Source organism: Oncorhynchus mykiss, chromosome 11 (assembly GCF_013265735.2).
Source record: "Oncorhynchus mykiss isolate Arlee chromosome 11, USDA_OmykA_1.1, whole genome shotgun sequence".
In the NCBI taxonomy this organism is placed as follows: Eukaryota; Metazoa; Chordata; class Actinopteri; order Salmoniformes; family Salmonidae; genus Oncorhynchus; species Oncorhynchus mykiss.
The window spans coordinates 20,760,357-20,775,749 of record NC_048575.1 but is presented as its reverse complement, the minus strand read 5'-3'; the positions used below and the strand labels follow the sequence as shown (position 1 = coordinate 20,775,749).

Below are 15,393 nucleotides of genomic sequence, written 5' to 3'. Positions count from 1 at the left end.
GCTCACTTACTCCGGCTCCTTAGTGAAGAGTAGTCGTAGCGCAGCTCTCAACTTGGCTGTGTTTGGAAACACGCCGTCTCTCACCTCGTTCGACACTTCACTTATCAGAAGAACACAGTTTCCCAGTGCATCCTCTGTGCCTGCGTAACTCTACACACACACACACACACACACACACACACTAAGATCTGGGTATTCCAGCTGAGCACAACAGTAAATAAATATGCATCACCGTGATTAGAGAATGTTTCATCTGGTTTCTACTGACGTGACAGGCTCAGAGACGAAAGGCTGCAAATTAAATCAAACTTGACGACCTTGTCAAGAGCCCATGCATATTCATGTTCAATTGTCTGGATTTCAGTTGCTTCAAACACCAACGTTTAATAAAAAGCTTGGTTTTTTTTGGTAAAAACTGTTACAATATCACAGAATATGCAAATGAGCAGATAACTAAATATTGCTTGGCAGCAGCTCCATATGGGGCACTGTACTCAGACGGATGCAGACGTTTCACTTGGATTGCTATTTTCTGAAAAGGTGCAATCCCACTAGGCATTTTCCCTTCCAAAGTACTACATAAAAAGGTAAAAATTATATTTCACTTCATGAGCTCTCAATGTTTATAACCAATGTATGCCAAACATTGAGTGTGTGTGGTGTGTACACAGTACCTGTAATATGGGGATGACTGGGTAAAGTGCCTGGTTGAACCTGTCCCATGTTGATGCTGTCATCATTAATGGGCACTTCAGCAGGAAGAGCAGAATATCCTTGGCAGCAGAGTTTACCTATAGATCACACATCAACTCCTGAACCCACAGCAAGCAGTATAACACCACATCTTTTTCACAAACCACCCAACTGTTTCTTGTCCATTTATCCTTCATTTAACCATTGAGAATAAATTGTGTTTTGCAATAATGACCTTTTAAAAAAGTGGTTCAGTGCTGTATGTAGAGCAACATCTACACATTGTCAACATTTTATATGACCTTAGAGAAACCCTTGAGAAGCAGATTGATTTGTCACTAAACACATGCGTGTGCACACACTACCTTCCCAATTGGGTCCTGGAGTCCAAATGCACTGATCTGGTAGAGGACTTTGGGGTGAAGGAGGAAATTAACCCCACTACAGACTGACGACATGGGCTTGACCACATTCTGAACCCCCAGACACTCCTAAGGGGTCAAAAGTGAACAACATGCTTACCAGATGACCTCGCATGAAGAGGTGAGAGGTCAGAAGCATTAGCAATGTTATGATATCGTTGTCCTACCAAACATCTGTTAAGTGCCAGCATTACCAGATTACCGATCGTATTGAATAGATCTATGGTTGACCTCACCTTGACTACATTGAGGGTGCAGGTGTAGGTCTCAGTCTTCACAGGGAGGAGGGGATGGGTCAGAAGCTTCAGTAGAACCCTCTGGCTCTCTGTCTGGAGCAGCGGACTGGCCTGCTCAAACTTCCACCTGATGATACAACCACAAATAGGACAATGTGTTAATGAATCAATGAAACCATTCATCAAATGAGTTATGAGCAGTATTGATCTTACAGAAAGGGGACTTCTCAATCTACCATAAATAGAGGTAGTAGTGGTAATAGATATCTTACAAGTAGGAGCAGATGTGGATGCACTCCTTGACAATAGGTAGGTGTTGGTGGTATGGAAGGCCATCTATGGCCTGGTCTGCTAGCTCCAGTAATTCAAGCCAGTTCTTATCTCCCTGTAGAGGAATAGAAACAAACTCCTTAACATTGTACTCAGGTGCAACAGTAAATCATGTAAGCTCAGTCTTTGTTGTAATATCTACATTATCTTCCAGCAAAAATACCCATATCTTACTCCTCTTCGAGGAGGATCCTCTCATGGTTTTTGGTTGTACCCGGTATTACGTTGGTTGAGCACCTACTACTCCTTTCCAAACGAGCCTCCTCTATCTCAGTACCTGTTGCTGCGTCTCCTTAAGAAACATGCAGGTGGACTCCATCCAGAGAGCAGCACGGCTGGTCCTCCTGTAGAGGTCATGGCCTTCAGGGTTCACCTGCTCCAGGTAGGCCACCGCAGCCTCCGCCAGGCTGGGATAGGCCAAGCTGAAGGGCCGGTCCAGACACAGAGACAAGAGGACTGCCACAGCACTCTCCGGGAGATGACCACTGGCCTGGAGAGGAGAAACGCATCTGTTTGGTTAGGGTTAGTCATGCAGCTCAAAAAGTACTGTGGCAAAAAATAACAAAGACACCTTCTCCAGGGGCAGGATGGTCTGCAGCAGTCTGATGGTGAAGACGGCAGTGGCTACGTAGGCCAGTCTGTGCTGGACCAATGAACTCTCAGGACAGTCTGAGGAACAGCTCTCATGATAGGTCATGATGTCACCCAGTGTCTCCATGGTAATCTTCAGCTTCTCCCTCTGAAAACAACACAAACCATAATCAATCAATCAATCAATCAATCATGAACCCTCTCCCTGTAAAACACAAGCCAAGAACAGCACAGACACCAGCAGAGGGCAGCAGAAATCCAGGCCAGACTAAAAAGTCTTTGGGGAGCCCTGAAGAAGCCTGGCAGTGACACAGCAAGCTAGTCTCCAGCTAAAGATGACAAAACAGCATGGACCCTGGGCTGCTCGGGGGTCCTATTAAACCAGCTGGGGGAGAGGAGGACAAGAGAGGGCCTTGGCTTGACAAGAGCATACATCTCCTTACAGAGAAGCAGGCACTCTTAACAGGACACAAATAACAAATGACTCTACATGGTAAAATCTGTATGAGTGAATGTTGTTACCCAAAGAACAGTACAGGATTCTAACTATTTACTGTTCAGTGACCTCCAGCACACACACTGCAGAGGAAAAATCTGAAAAGTGTGACTTTTCATGCATGTTGCAGAACGACATCATGTTCATTATACACTCACTGTGGCAAATGTGTAATATTTGTACATTTGTGCTCTGTTTATCTTCACTGTGAGTCTGCTAGCTAATGTCTGCTAGCTAGTGTCAGTGGATCAGTAAATATTCAGATATTAATACTGAGGGGTGTTGTGACTTGCCAGCTCCATCCCCACCAGGCTGGTGTCGTCCCAGACCAGATCACACACACCGTCTCTCAGCAGGACCACCGCCTCACACAGCAGCTCACACACACCCCGGAACACACGTACGCCGTCTGGGGGAGATAAGATTTTTGTTAATTAATAATGTTGGCTGAAAAACCTTCACATAGTCAGAGAGAGAGAACACACATTGTTCAAACACACAGGAAAAAAAATATCTCACTCCTACCTGTCCTGAGCAGTGGTATGGCATGCTCCATGGTGGCCACAGTAAACTGGGCCAGGCTGAGCTGCTGGAGCTGCAGCACGAGGACGTCCTCCACCCCCAGATCAGGCAGCTCTAGTTGGGCTGCGTCTGCAGGCGAGGGGGCGGTCTGCCTGGAGGCCTGAGCTGCAGCTCCACCTCTCTGAGAGCTACTGCTGCTGTGAGGCAAGTGGTAAAAAAAATGAGTCAATTAGAAATGTCCGGACTGACTGTAAAAATAACACCGAAATCCACACCAACAGACACACACCTGTTGGAGGCAGCATCCCCATCTTGGCCATCCCCTCTGGGTCTTTGGCCGTTACGCCCCACCACAGAGGGCCGAGGAAAGCACTCTCCTCCTGGGGACGAGGCCAGGGAGCGCTGGGCCCCCCCCCCGTGCACCTCCTGGGAGTAAGACAGTGACGAGTTCTGGGACACTGGGTCTACAGAGGAGAACGCAAGATGGAGGGAAAGAGAAAAGAATCATCATCATCATTAGTTGCCTAGAATTTGCCTTTGCTGCATAACAATAAAGACACCGGAGTAGAAAACCTCTACTCTTAGATAAGTGCCATGGGATCCGTAGGAAAGGATGAGGTCTGACTCTGATCAAAGAGAATTAGACTACAAATAGGACCTGGCGCAATGAAGTTAGATATGAAAAATAACAAGAGAGTTCTTCATAAGTGAGATGCACTCTGATCTGAGAGTTACTCAGACACATGGGACCCAGCAGGACACAATGTCTGAGCAGAATTAATTTTAGCTGCCAAGTGATAATTGGTATGTCAACTGAATCACACACTAAATATGTGCCAAGTCGTGAAAGTAAATCCGCATAGGCGTAATAACTATAAAGCCATCTCGGCCTTGAAAATTATATTCTTAACTCTTTTCCTGATTAAATCAAAATTAAATAATCCAGATGTAATCCAACCTTCCTTTGCGGAGTAGAAGCTGGGGTCTCTGTGGAAACGAAGTCTCCTCCTCAGCCCCACACACAGCTGCTGTAGACAGGCCACTGCCTGCAGTCTCAGGTAGCCTGCCTCACTCTCACCTGGAGTCAGCCTCAGGATGGACAGGAGGTTCTGGAACACGGGAAAAATCAGAGAATAAGGATCAAATGCATGGTATATGGTCAAACTTACATTAAAACAGAGTACCTAAGACAGAGTAGGACAAATTTCACCCACTAGGAGTCCGCAAAGGTAATTGCAGGGGGTCCGCAAAAATATACATTGCATTCGGGAAATTATTCAGACCCCTTGACTTTCTCCACATTGTTTTGCTTTACAGCCTTATTCTAAAATGTATTAAATATGTTTACTCCTCCTCGAACTACACACAGTATCTCATAATGACAAAGCAAAAACAGGTTCTTAGAATTTTTAGATTTTCTTTTTTAAATATATATTTTTAAATATTACATTTACAGTGCCTTGCGAAAGTATTCGGCCCCCTTGAACTTTGCGACCTTTTGCCACATTTCAGGCTTCAAACATCAAGATATAAAACTGTATTTCTTTGTGAAGAATCAACAACAAGTGGGACACAATCAGGAAGTGGAACGACATTTATTGGATATTTCAAACTTTTTTAACAAATCAAAAACTGAAAAATTGGGCGTGCAAAATTATTCAGCCCCTTTACTTTCAGTGCAGCAAACTCTCTCCAGAAGTTCAGTGAGGATCTCTGAATGATCCAATGTTGACCTAAATGACTAATGATGATAAATACAATCCACCTGTGTGTAATCAAGTCTCCGTATAAATGCACCTGCACTGTGATAGTCTCAGAGGTCCGTTAAAAGCGCAGAGAGCATCATGAAGAACAAGGAACACACCAGGCAGGTCCGAGATACTGTTGTGAAGAAGTTTAAAGCCGGATTTGGATACAAAAAGATTTCCCAAGCTTTAAACATCCCAAGGAGCACTGTGCAAGCGATAATATTGAAATGGAAGGAGTATCAGACCACTGCAAATCTACCAAGACCTGGCCGTCCCTCTAAACTTTCAGCTCATACAAGGAGAAGACTGATCAGAGATGCAGCCAAGAGGCCCATGATCACTCTGGATGAACTGCAGAGATCTACAGCTGAGGTGGGAGACTCTGTCCATAGGACAACAATCAGTCATATATTGCACAAATCTGGCCTTTATGGAAGAGTGGCAAGAAGAAAGCCATTTCTTAAAGATATCCATAAAAAGTGTTGTTTAAAGTTTGCCACAAGCCACCTGGGAGACACACCAAACATGTGGAAGAAGGTGCTCTGGTCAGATGAAACCAAAATTGAACTTTTTGGCAACAATGCAAAACGTTATGTTTGGCGTAAAAGCAACACAGCTGAACACACCATCCCCACTGTCAAACATGGTGGTGGCAGCATCATGGTTTGGGCCTGCTTTTCTTCAGCAGGGACAGGGAAGATGGTTAAAATTGATGGGAAGATGGATGGAGCCAAATACAGGACCATTCTGGAAGAGAACCTGATGGAGTCTGCAAAAGACCTGAGACTGGGACGGAGATTTGTCTTCCAACAAGACAATGATCCAAAACATAAAGCAAAATCTACAATGGAATGGTTCAAAAATAAACATATCCAGGTGTTAGAATGGCCAAGTCAAAGTCCAGACCTGAATCCAATCGAGAATCTGTGGAAAGAACTGAAAACTGCTGTTCACAAATGCTCTCCATCCAACCTCACTGAGCTCGAGCTGTTTTGCAAGGAGGAATGGGAAAAAAATTCAGTCTCTCGATGTGCAAAACTGATAGAGACATACCCCAAGCGACTTACAGCTGTAATCGCAGCAAAAGGTGGCGCTACAAAGTATTAACTTAAGGGGGCTGAATAATTTTGCACGCCCAATTTTTCAGTTTTTGATTTGTTAAAAAAGTTTGAAATGTCCAATAAATGTCGTTCCACTTCATGATTGTGTCCCACTTGTTGTTGATTCTTCACAAAAAAATACAGTTTTATATCTTGATGTTTGAAGCCTGAAATGTGGCAAAAGGTCACAAAGTTCAAGGGGGCCGAATACTTTCGCAAGGCACTGTACGTAAGTATTCAGACCCTTTACTCAGTACTTTGTTGCACATTTGGCAGCAATTACAGCCTCAAGTCCTCTTGGGTATGACTTAGAATATGTGGACAACTACAAATAGCTAGGTGTCTAAATAGACTGTAAACTCTCCTTCCAGACTCTCATTAAGCATCTCCAATCCAAAATTAAATCTAGAATCGGCTTCCTATTCCGCAACAAAGCCTCCTTCACTCATGCTGCCAAACATACCCTCGTAAAACTGACCATCCTACTGATCCTTGACATCGGCGATGTCATTTACAAAATAGCCTCCAACACTCTACTCAGCAAATTGGATGTAGTCCATCACAGTGCCATCTGTTTTGTCACCAAAGCCCCATATACTACCCACCACTGCGACCTGTATGCTCTCTTTGTCTGGCCCTTGCTTCATATTCGTCGCCAAACTCACTGGCTCCAGGTCATCTATAAATCTTTGCTAGGTAAAGCCCCGCCTTATCTCAGCTCACTGGTCACCATAGCAGCACCCACCCGTAGCATGCGCTCCAGCAGGTATTTCACTGGTCACCCCAAAAGCCAACTCCTCGTTTGGCCGCCTTTCCTTCAAGTTCTCTGCTGCCAATGACTGGAACGAATTGCAAAAATCAAAAGCTGAACATCTATCAATCCAGTGTTTAATTGCTACATTGTAATTATTTCACCACTATGTCCTATTTATTGCCTTACCTCCCTAATCTTAATACATTTGCACACACTGTATATAGATTTTTCTATTGTGTTATTGACTCTGTTTGTTTATCCCATGTGTAACTGTGTTGTTTGTGTTGCACTGCTTTGCTCTACCTTGGACAGGTCGCAGTTGTAAATGAGAACTTGTTCTCAACTGGCCTACCTGGTTAAATAAAGGTAAAATAAAAATACATTTAAAAAATGACGCTACAACCTTGCCACACCTATACTTGGGGAGTTTCTTCCATTCTTCTCTGCAGATCCCTCATGCACTGTCAGTTTGGATGGGGAGCGACACTGCACAGCTATTTTCAGGTCTCTCTCTATGTTCGATAGGGTTTAAGTCCGGGCTCCGGTTGGGCCACTCAATAACATTCAGAGACTTGTCCTGAAGCCACTCCTGCGTTGTCTTGGCTGTGTGCTTAGGGTCGTTGTCCTGTTAGAAGATGAACCTTCTCCCCAGTCTGGGGTCCTGAGCACTCAAGCAAGTTTTCATTAAGGATCTCTGTACTTTGCTCTGTTCATCTTTCCCTCGATCCTGACTAGTCTCCCAATCCCTGCCGCTGAAAAAGATCCCCACAGCATGATGCTGCCTCAACCATGTTTTACTGTAGGGATGGTGGCAGGGTTACTCCAGACGTAAGGACTTGCATTCAGGCCAAAATGTTCAATCTGGGTTTCATCAGACCAGAGAATCTTGTTTCTCATGGTCTGAGAGTCTTTAGGTGGCTTTCGTCTGGCCACTCTACCATAAAGGCCTGATTGGTGGAGTGCTGCAGAGAAGGTTGTCCTTCTGGAAGGTTCTCCCATCTCCAGAGGACCTCTGGAGCTCTGTCAGAGTGACCATTAGGTTCTTAGTCACCTCCCTTACCAAGGCCCTTGTCCCCCGATTGGATCACCAAACTGAGCAAACCTTAAGAATGAGGAGGCCACTGTGCTCTTGGGGACCTTCAATGCTGAAAATAGATTTTTTTGCACCCTTCCCCAGATCTGTGCTGTAACACAACCCTGTCTCAGAGCTCTACAGACAATTCCTTCGACCTCATGGCTTGGTTTTTGCTCGGACAACGCACTGTCAACGGTTGGCCCTTATATAGACAGATGTGTGCCTTTATAAATCATGTTTAATCAATGTAATTTTCCACAGGTGGACGCCAATCAAATTGTAGAAACATCTCAAGGATGATCAATGGAAACAAGATGCACCTGAGCCCAATTTCTCATCTCATAGCAAAGGACCTGAATATTTATGTAAATAAAGCATCTGCTTTTCAATTTTAATAAATGTGCAAAAATGTCTAAAAATCAGATTCTGCTATGTCATTATGGGGTATTGTGTATAAATTGATGAGGAATATTTTTAATTTAATCCGTTTTAGAATAAGGCTAACAAAACGTTTGAAAAAGGGAAGGGGTCTGAATACACACACACACACACACACACACACACACACACACACACACACACACACACACACACACACACACACACACACACACACACACACACACACACACACACACACACACACACACACACACACACACACACACACACCAGTCAAAAGTGTGGACACACCTACTCAGTAAAGACATCCAAACTATGAAATAACACATATGTAGTAACCAAAAAGTGTAAAATCAAAATATATTTTAGATTCTTCAAAGTAGCCACCCTTTGCCTTGATTACAGTTTTGCACACTCTTGACATTCTCTCAACCAGCTTCACCTGGAATGCTTTTCCAACAGTCTTGAAGGAGTTCCCACATATGCTGAGCACTTGTTGGCTGCTTTTCCTTCACTCTGTGGTCCAACTCATCCCAAACCATCTCAAATGGGTTGAGGTCAGATGATTGTGGAGGCCAGTTCATCTGATGCAGCACTCCATTACTCTCCTTCTTGGTCAAATAGCCCTTACAGTCTGGAGGTGTGGTGGGTCATTGACCTATAGAAAAACTGATTATAGCTCCACTAAGCGCAAACCAGATGGGATGGTGTATCGCTGCAGAATGCTGTGGTAGCCATGCTGGTTAAGTGTGCCTTGATTTATAAATAAAATCAAGCACCCCCACATCATCACACCTCCTCCTCCATGCTTCACAGTGGGAACCACACATGCAGAGTTAATTTGTTCATCTACTCTCTGTCTCACTAACGCCCTACGGTTGGAACCAAAAATCTCAAATTTGAACTCATCAGACCAAAGGACAGATTTCCATCGGTCTAATGTCCATTGCTCGTGTTTCTTGGCCCAAGCAAGTCTCTTATTATTATTGGTGTCCTTTGGTAGTGGTTTCTTTGCATCAATTTACACAGTCTCCTCTGAACAGTTGATGCTGCGATGTGTCTGTTACTTGAACTCTGTGAAGCATTTATTTGGGCTGCAATTAGGTGGTGAAGGTAGGAAACAACACCTACACTTCGCTGATCCTCAACACTGGGGCCCCACAAGGGTGCATGCTCAGTCACCTCCTGTACTCCCTGTTCATCCACGACTGCGTGGCCACGCACGCCTCCAACTCAAATCATCAAGTTTGCAGACGACACAACAGTAGTAGAATTGATTACCAACAATGACGAGACTGCCTACAAGGAGGAGGTGAGGGCTCTGGGAGTGTGGTGCCAGGAAAATATTTTTATTTTTTCAATTCTGGCAGCTCTAAAACTAAAAATAATAACAAATGTGCTGGAGAAAACAGTGGCGCTGTGTCCCCTTATGCAGATTTCAGCTTTAAGTCAGGTTTAAGGCATGTAAGTTAGGGTTAGGATGCGTTCAGATGCTCTCCGTCAATGACAATATACGACAGAACAGCAATGACAAACAGTCCAGTTTATAACCATTCATGAAAGAGTGATTGTACCGATTGAACACTTCCAGCTCAGAAAGGCCAGCTCAGAAAGGCCCAGAAACAATAGGCTGATATACAGTAGGAGCTGTAAATAACACAACACTAAATAAAAGACAACCTAGAATTCAGTTATTGGAGTTGGCATATGTCTCCTGTTCAGATTCACTGCCTTCTGTTGTTAGCTAATGATGTCATGGCTCTAAATACCACTGATTCATTCCATCTAGTAGCTCCTATCGACCCTGTGGAGGCCCAGGCCACGAGTGGTGGCTGGTCATCTGGTTGGCACTATTTGGCCATACTGGAAAAGAACCGGATAACTGAGTGTTCTTTCTTACCACAAATGAAAACGTATAAAGTATCTTGCCTGCACGATACTGGGACGCTGGAGAAATATCTCAGCCGGGAAGTCCTGCATGATGACATCACGTAGGAGCTCACACGTGGTCCTCACCAAGTTGTGGTTGTTACTCCTTAGAGAACTGGTAAAACAAAACAAAAATAGATAATGTAGCTCATTCCAATGACATAAACATAGTTAAACAACTATATTTAAAAATCACATTAACACTCTGAAGAGAGCGAAATCTCTGCTCAACAAAGTTCTGATGAGACCAACCTCTCATTGGATGACAATATGTGTTGGTCTGTTGTGGTCAAAGCCAACCAGGGAAATGTAGAAAACTTCAGACATCCAACTGAGTTATTCACTGCAAATAGACATCAGAAATTGGCAAATTTTATTTTATTTCACCTTTATTTAACCAGGTAGGCCAGTTGAGAACATGTTCTAATTTACAACTGCAAACCGGCCAAGACAAAGCAAAGGACTGCGACAAAAACAATAGCACAGAATTCCACGTAAGCAAATGTACAGCTAATAATACAATAGAAAAATCTATGTACAGTGTGTGCAAATGTAGAAGAGTAGGGAGGTAAGGCAATAAACAGGCCATAAAGGCGAAATAATTACAATTTCCAACACTGAAGTGATAGATGTGTAGATGATGATGTGCAAGTAGAGATACTGGGGTGCAAAAGAACAAGAGGATAAGTAACAATATGGGGATGAGGTAGTTGGGTGTGCTATTTACAGATTGGTTGTGTACAGGTACAGCGATCAGTAAGCTGCTCTGACAACTGATGCTTAAAGTTAGAGGGAGAGGTATAAGACTCCAGCTTCAGTGATTTTTGCAATTCGTTCCAGTCTTTGGCAGCAGAGAACTGGAAGGGAAGGCGGCCAAGGGAAGTGTTGGCTTTGGGGAGGACCAGTGAAATATACCTGCTGGAGTGCGTGCTACGGGTGGGTGTTGCTATGGTGACCAGTGAGCTGAGATAAGGCGGGGCTTTACCTAGCAAAGACTTATAGATGACCTGGAGCCAGCCAACGAGAGCATACAGGTCGCAGTGGTGGGTAGTATATGGGGCTTTGGTGACAAAACGGATGGCACTGTGATAGACTACATCTAGTTTGCTGAGTAGAGTGTTGGGGGCTATTTTGTAAATGACATCGCTAAAGTCAAGGATCGATAGGATAGTCCGTTTTTCGAGGATATGTTTGGCAGCATAAGTGAATGAGGCTTTGTTGAGCTGAGCTGTTGGCCAGGGTAGGGGTAGCCAGGTGAAAAACATGGCCAGCTGTAGAAAAATACTTGTTGAAATCATCGGTGAGAGACTTGTTTCTGGAAAGGTGGATTTTTAAAAGTAGAAGCTCGAGTTGTTTGGCACAGACCTGGATAGTATGACAGAACTCTGCAGGCTATCTCTGCAGTAGATTGCAACTCCGCCCCCTTTGGCAGTTCTATCTTGTCGGAAAATGTTATAGTTTGGGATGGAAATGTCAGGACTTTTGGTGGCCTTCCTAAGCCAGGATTCAGACAAGACTAGGACATCCGGGTTGGCAGAGTGTGCTAAAGCAGTGAATAAAACAAACTTAGGGAGGCTTCTAATGTTAACATGCATAAAACCCAAGGCTTTTACAGTTACAGAAGTCAACAAATGAGAGCGCCTGGGGAATGGGAGTGGAGCAACCTCTACATCACCAGAAGAACAGAGGAGGAGTAGGATAAGGGTACGGCTAAAGGCTATAAGAACTGGTCGTCTAGTGCGTTTGGAACAGAGTAAAAGGAGCAGGTTTCTGGGCGCGGAAGAATAGATTCAAGGTATAATGTACATACAAGGGTATGGTAGGATGTGAGTACAGTGGAGGTAAACCTAGGCACTGAGTGACGATGAGAAAGGTTTTGTCTCTAGAGGCACCATTTAAGCCAGGTGAGGTCACTGCATGTGTGGGGGGGTGGAACAAAAGGGCTAGCTAAGGCAGGGCTGGAGGCTCAAAACAGCAATAGACCAGGCATATTGACATTAGGGAGAGGCATGTGTAGCCGAGTGATCATAGGGTCCAGTGAGTAGCTATACAGGGCTTTACGCTGACATTTTTTTGCAAGGAGTTCATGAATAAATTATTTTTGGAGTGCAATCAGGCACAATGTACCCTGAAATATGAGTCAGGCGAGACAAATTATCAGCTGCCCCTTTAAGGGCGTGAGGTTGCCATGGTAACGGTGGAGAATCTCAGATGTCTCATGGACAGCAGTTGCATCAAAGCCAAATTAACATTGAAAAAAAACCTAGCGTGTGAACAAAACGATGTAAATCGCTAAGAAACATGAGGGCAAAGTCAAACTTTAGTAGACGTTCTGGTAAATCAGACCAACTTATATGCCTGTGCGCTTGTTAAAAACGTATCACAGTGTACACAGCCCCCTAGCTTGTGGCGTAGAGAGATGACAGAGCCTGCCTACGAAACACTTACTCTGATATGACCTATCTGACATCACGCTCAAAACTCTTTGTTTGATATTATTTTTGTAGGACCCGTACTTGTGCATTCTGTGCACAGTCAATGATTTCCATATGAGAATCAGACCCACCAACAACAAAAAATGTTTTTATTCAGATCTACACGATTCACATGGATGGCCTATTTTGAGATTAAAATGGCGAATATCTCCGAAAAGCGACGAGTTTGCATAACTGTATATGGAAGAGGTAAAATACCTGCTATCCTCTGTGGTGGAACATCAATGTGACTCGGCCTCTTTGTCTGGAAATAGCCCACCGCTGGAGAGTCCTCTTCTAGGGGAACTACAACAGCAGCATAATATCAGCATAAAACCATAATTTAAAAACAATGTATATAATATTCTATCCATAGAAATAGAATAAATAGAACGGGCTTGGAAACTCTAACCCTAGCAATTTGACTGGTAAACTCAAGTGTGCACTCGCAATTCGATAATTTCCATGGTAATTTGGAATGTTCTATTAACTGATGTGGGATTGCCATGGTAATGTAGAATGTTCATTCAAATTATGCTAACTGATGTGCCTCATGCAATGGAATGTATTTTTTGGGATGTCAGTTGAGTTGACTCTAACAAATCACAGCACAGATTAAACGGTACTCTTCCTGCTGTTACTTCCAGGCATGGGTCTAGGGCAAAAAAAATACAGGTTAAGACAATGTAATGATTCCACGTGGCTCATTTAGAAACTAAACAAATGCATGGGACCAGTGGCATTGATAACCACTAGCGCTGTTGCTAACTAGCAACGCTGGTCCTATATTTGCAAAGTTATGAGATATTAGAATCGCGTTGTACACTCATAATGGCTGCCAGTCCACCCATTATGCAATCATTGACTTGAATGGGGACACCCATTCTATTCATTCTAATTCTATAATTCCATCTCTTGATACATACCTGCAGTAGTGGTGTTCTGTAGCTGGTGTATATTAGAATAAATGGTTGGACAAGCAGGAAGCAGCTCCGGAAGCTGAAACAGCAGGTCGAAGATGCCGTCGATGATGGCCCGTAACGGTGGCTCTACGTTGGGGGAGAGTTGGGTGAGGAACTCCACTGCCCCAACATCTCTCAGCATCTGGGCTGCAGTAGGGTGCTATGAAGACAAAAATACATAATACATGTGTTCCTAAAGAGCACAGTTTATACAGACATGCAGTCCACAGGTATACTTTAAAAACATGTTAAATTGATTCAACATGACATTACTCTCCCTATATATGTTCTAATCATTTTTGTAAGATGCAAGAATGCTACAGGTTGCTTGTCAAAGGCTAATCAATCATAATAGCATCAGTATGTACCCTAGTTTAGCTAGTTGTCAGACTATGTTGTGGTCATGAGGACCAGTTTTGGTACCTTGGACAGAGTACTGATCAGCTGCAGGACCTCCTCTTGCATTGGCACCTCGGGGAAGTTAAACCACTCCAGCAGGTAAACAAACAGCATCTTCTCCTGGACCAGGTCAGAGACAGAGAGGAGCGAGTGGTCTAGCTTACAGATGATGCTCTTCAATGCTCGGACTCTGATCTCTGCCAAGGAGTGACCTGTACAAAACAAGACCACGGTGAAGTAGTTAAATCGTGGAGTTGAGTTTACCGTTAGTCAGCTAAGCTAACTAGTGGTTAGCTAACCTTATCTAGCTAGGTATTTCCCCTAAATATAAAACAAAATGTAGTTAGCTAGATATTGGATGAATGTGCATTAGTAGCAACAACTACTGACTGTTGTAAGAGTTGTTAGCACTATCCAGCACTATCAAGAAGAATGACATCAAGGCATATTAGCTAACGTTAGCTAAAAACAAAAATCACAGCGACACCACGGAGCAACTTTTGTAGCTAGTTGGGTACAGTAACGTTATTTGGCTTACCAATCTTCTTTATAAGCGGTGATAACTCCATGACCGATGGCTGCAACCCGTGTGTTTTGCAACAAAAATCAAACGTGACAACAAAGGGTAGCTATATATTTATTTTAAATCGTTAAATGTCTGTCTACTAACGTTAACATCGTTGTACGTCTGCCCGGGGTTTGCTTTCAACGAGCGCGCCAACGTCACACACTTCCTGGTATGGAAACATGGGGTGCATTCAATGAACCAACTTGTATGAAATTTGTGTTTAGCAACATACGTTTTTTTTGTTCTTCCTACATCGACCGAGCGTTTATATATAGTTCAATCACGTTATTTGCATTTTGAGTATTAATTTAGACGTTTTGAAAAATGTTAATACAATGACTCTAACTATGACTTGAACATATCTGATAACCATGTGCTCTTTTTCGTTTTCAACTTCACTTAAAATTAAAATCCATGCAAAAAGAAGAGAACTGATGCTGCTACTTAGCTCTCTAACCAAGGACAGGTGCAAGAATTGGGGAGCAAACCGAAGTAAAGGTGAATGTCATTCAGCAACTCTTGGAGGATAGTGTAACCAACATGTTTCTGCCCTTTCTCATAATCTGCTACTTATTTAACCAATCACATCATGCTGTTTTGTATTCCCGTGACTGGTCCCTGCTGAGTTTATAGAGGGCCAATCTGAAATGTATAATAAACCTCTAACATTTTTCCATCTATAATTTTAAATC

General features: G+C 43.5%; 1 protein-coding gene across 2 annotated transcripts in view; it reads right to left on the bottom strand.

The window, feature by feature from the left end:
- The window catches only part of rttn (rotatin), a 59,979-nt gene extending 44,800 nt beyond the window's left edge, over positions 1-15,179 (bottom strand). The window contains exons 1-17 of one of the 2 annotated variants that reach the window (XM_036935152.1): positions 14,672-15,179; positions 14,158-14,345; positions 13,699-13,894; positions 12,992-13,078; positions 10,551-10,641; positions 10,299-10,413; positions 4,249-4,399; positions 3,580-3,754; positions 3,294-3,484; positions 3,062-3,177; positions 2,253-2,420; positions 1,959-2,171; positions 1,624-1,736; positions 1,352-1,478; positions 1,059-1,184; positions 675-791; positions 11-150 (exon numbers count right to left, since the gene is read on the bottom strand). In XM_036935152.1, coding sequence (XP_036791047.1) covers positions 11-150; positions 675-791; positions 1,059-1,184; positions 1,352-1,478; positions 1,624-1,736; positions 1,959-2,171; positions 2,253-2,420; positions 3,062-3,177; positions 3,294-3,484; positions 3,580-3,754; positions 4,249-4,399; positions 10,299-10,413; positions 10,551-10,641; positions 12,992-13,078; positions 13,699-13,894; positions 14,158-14,345; positions 14,672-14,702 — 2,345 coding nt within the window. In that variant the 5' untranslated portion in view covers positions 14,703-15,179. Of the gene's footprint in view, positions 1-10; positions 151-674; positions 792-1,058; positions 1,185-1,351; positions 1,479-1,623; positions 1,737-1,958; positions 2,172-2,252; positions 2,421-3,061; positions 3,178-3,293; positions 3,488-3,579; positions 3,755-4,248; positions 4,400-10,298; positions 10,414-10,550; positions 10,642-12,991; positions 13,079-13,698; positions 13,895-14,157; positions 14,346-14,671 lie in introns of both variants that reach the window. The other variant, XM_036935151.1, reaches the window with a different exon arrangement.
- Positions 15,180-15,393: the final 214 nt, after the last annotated feature.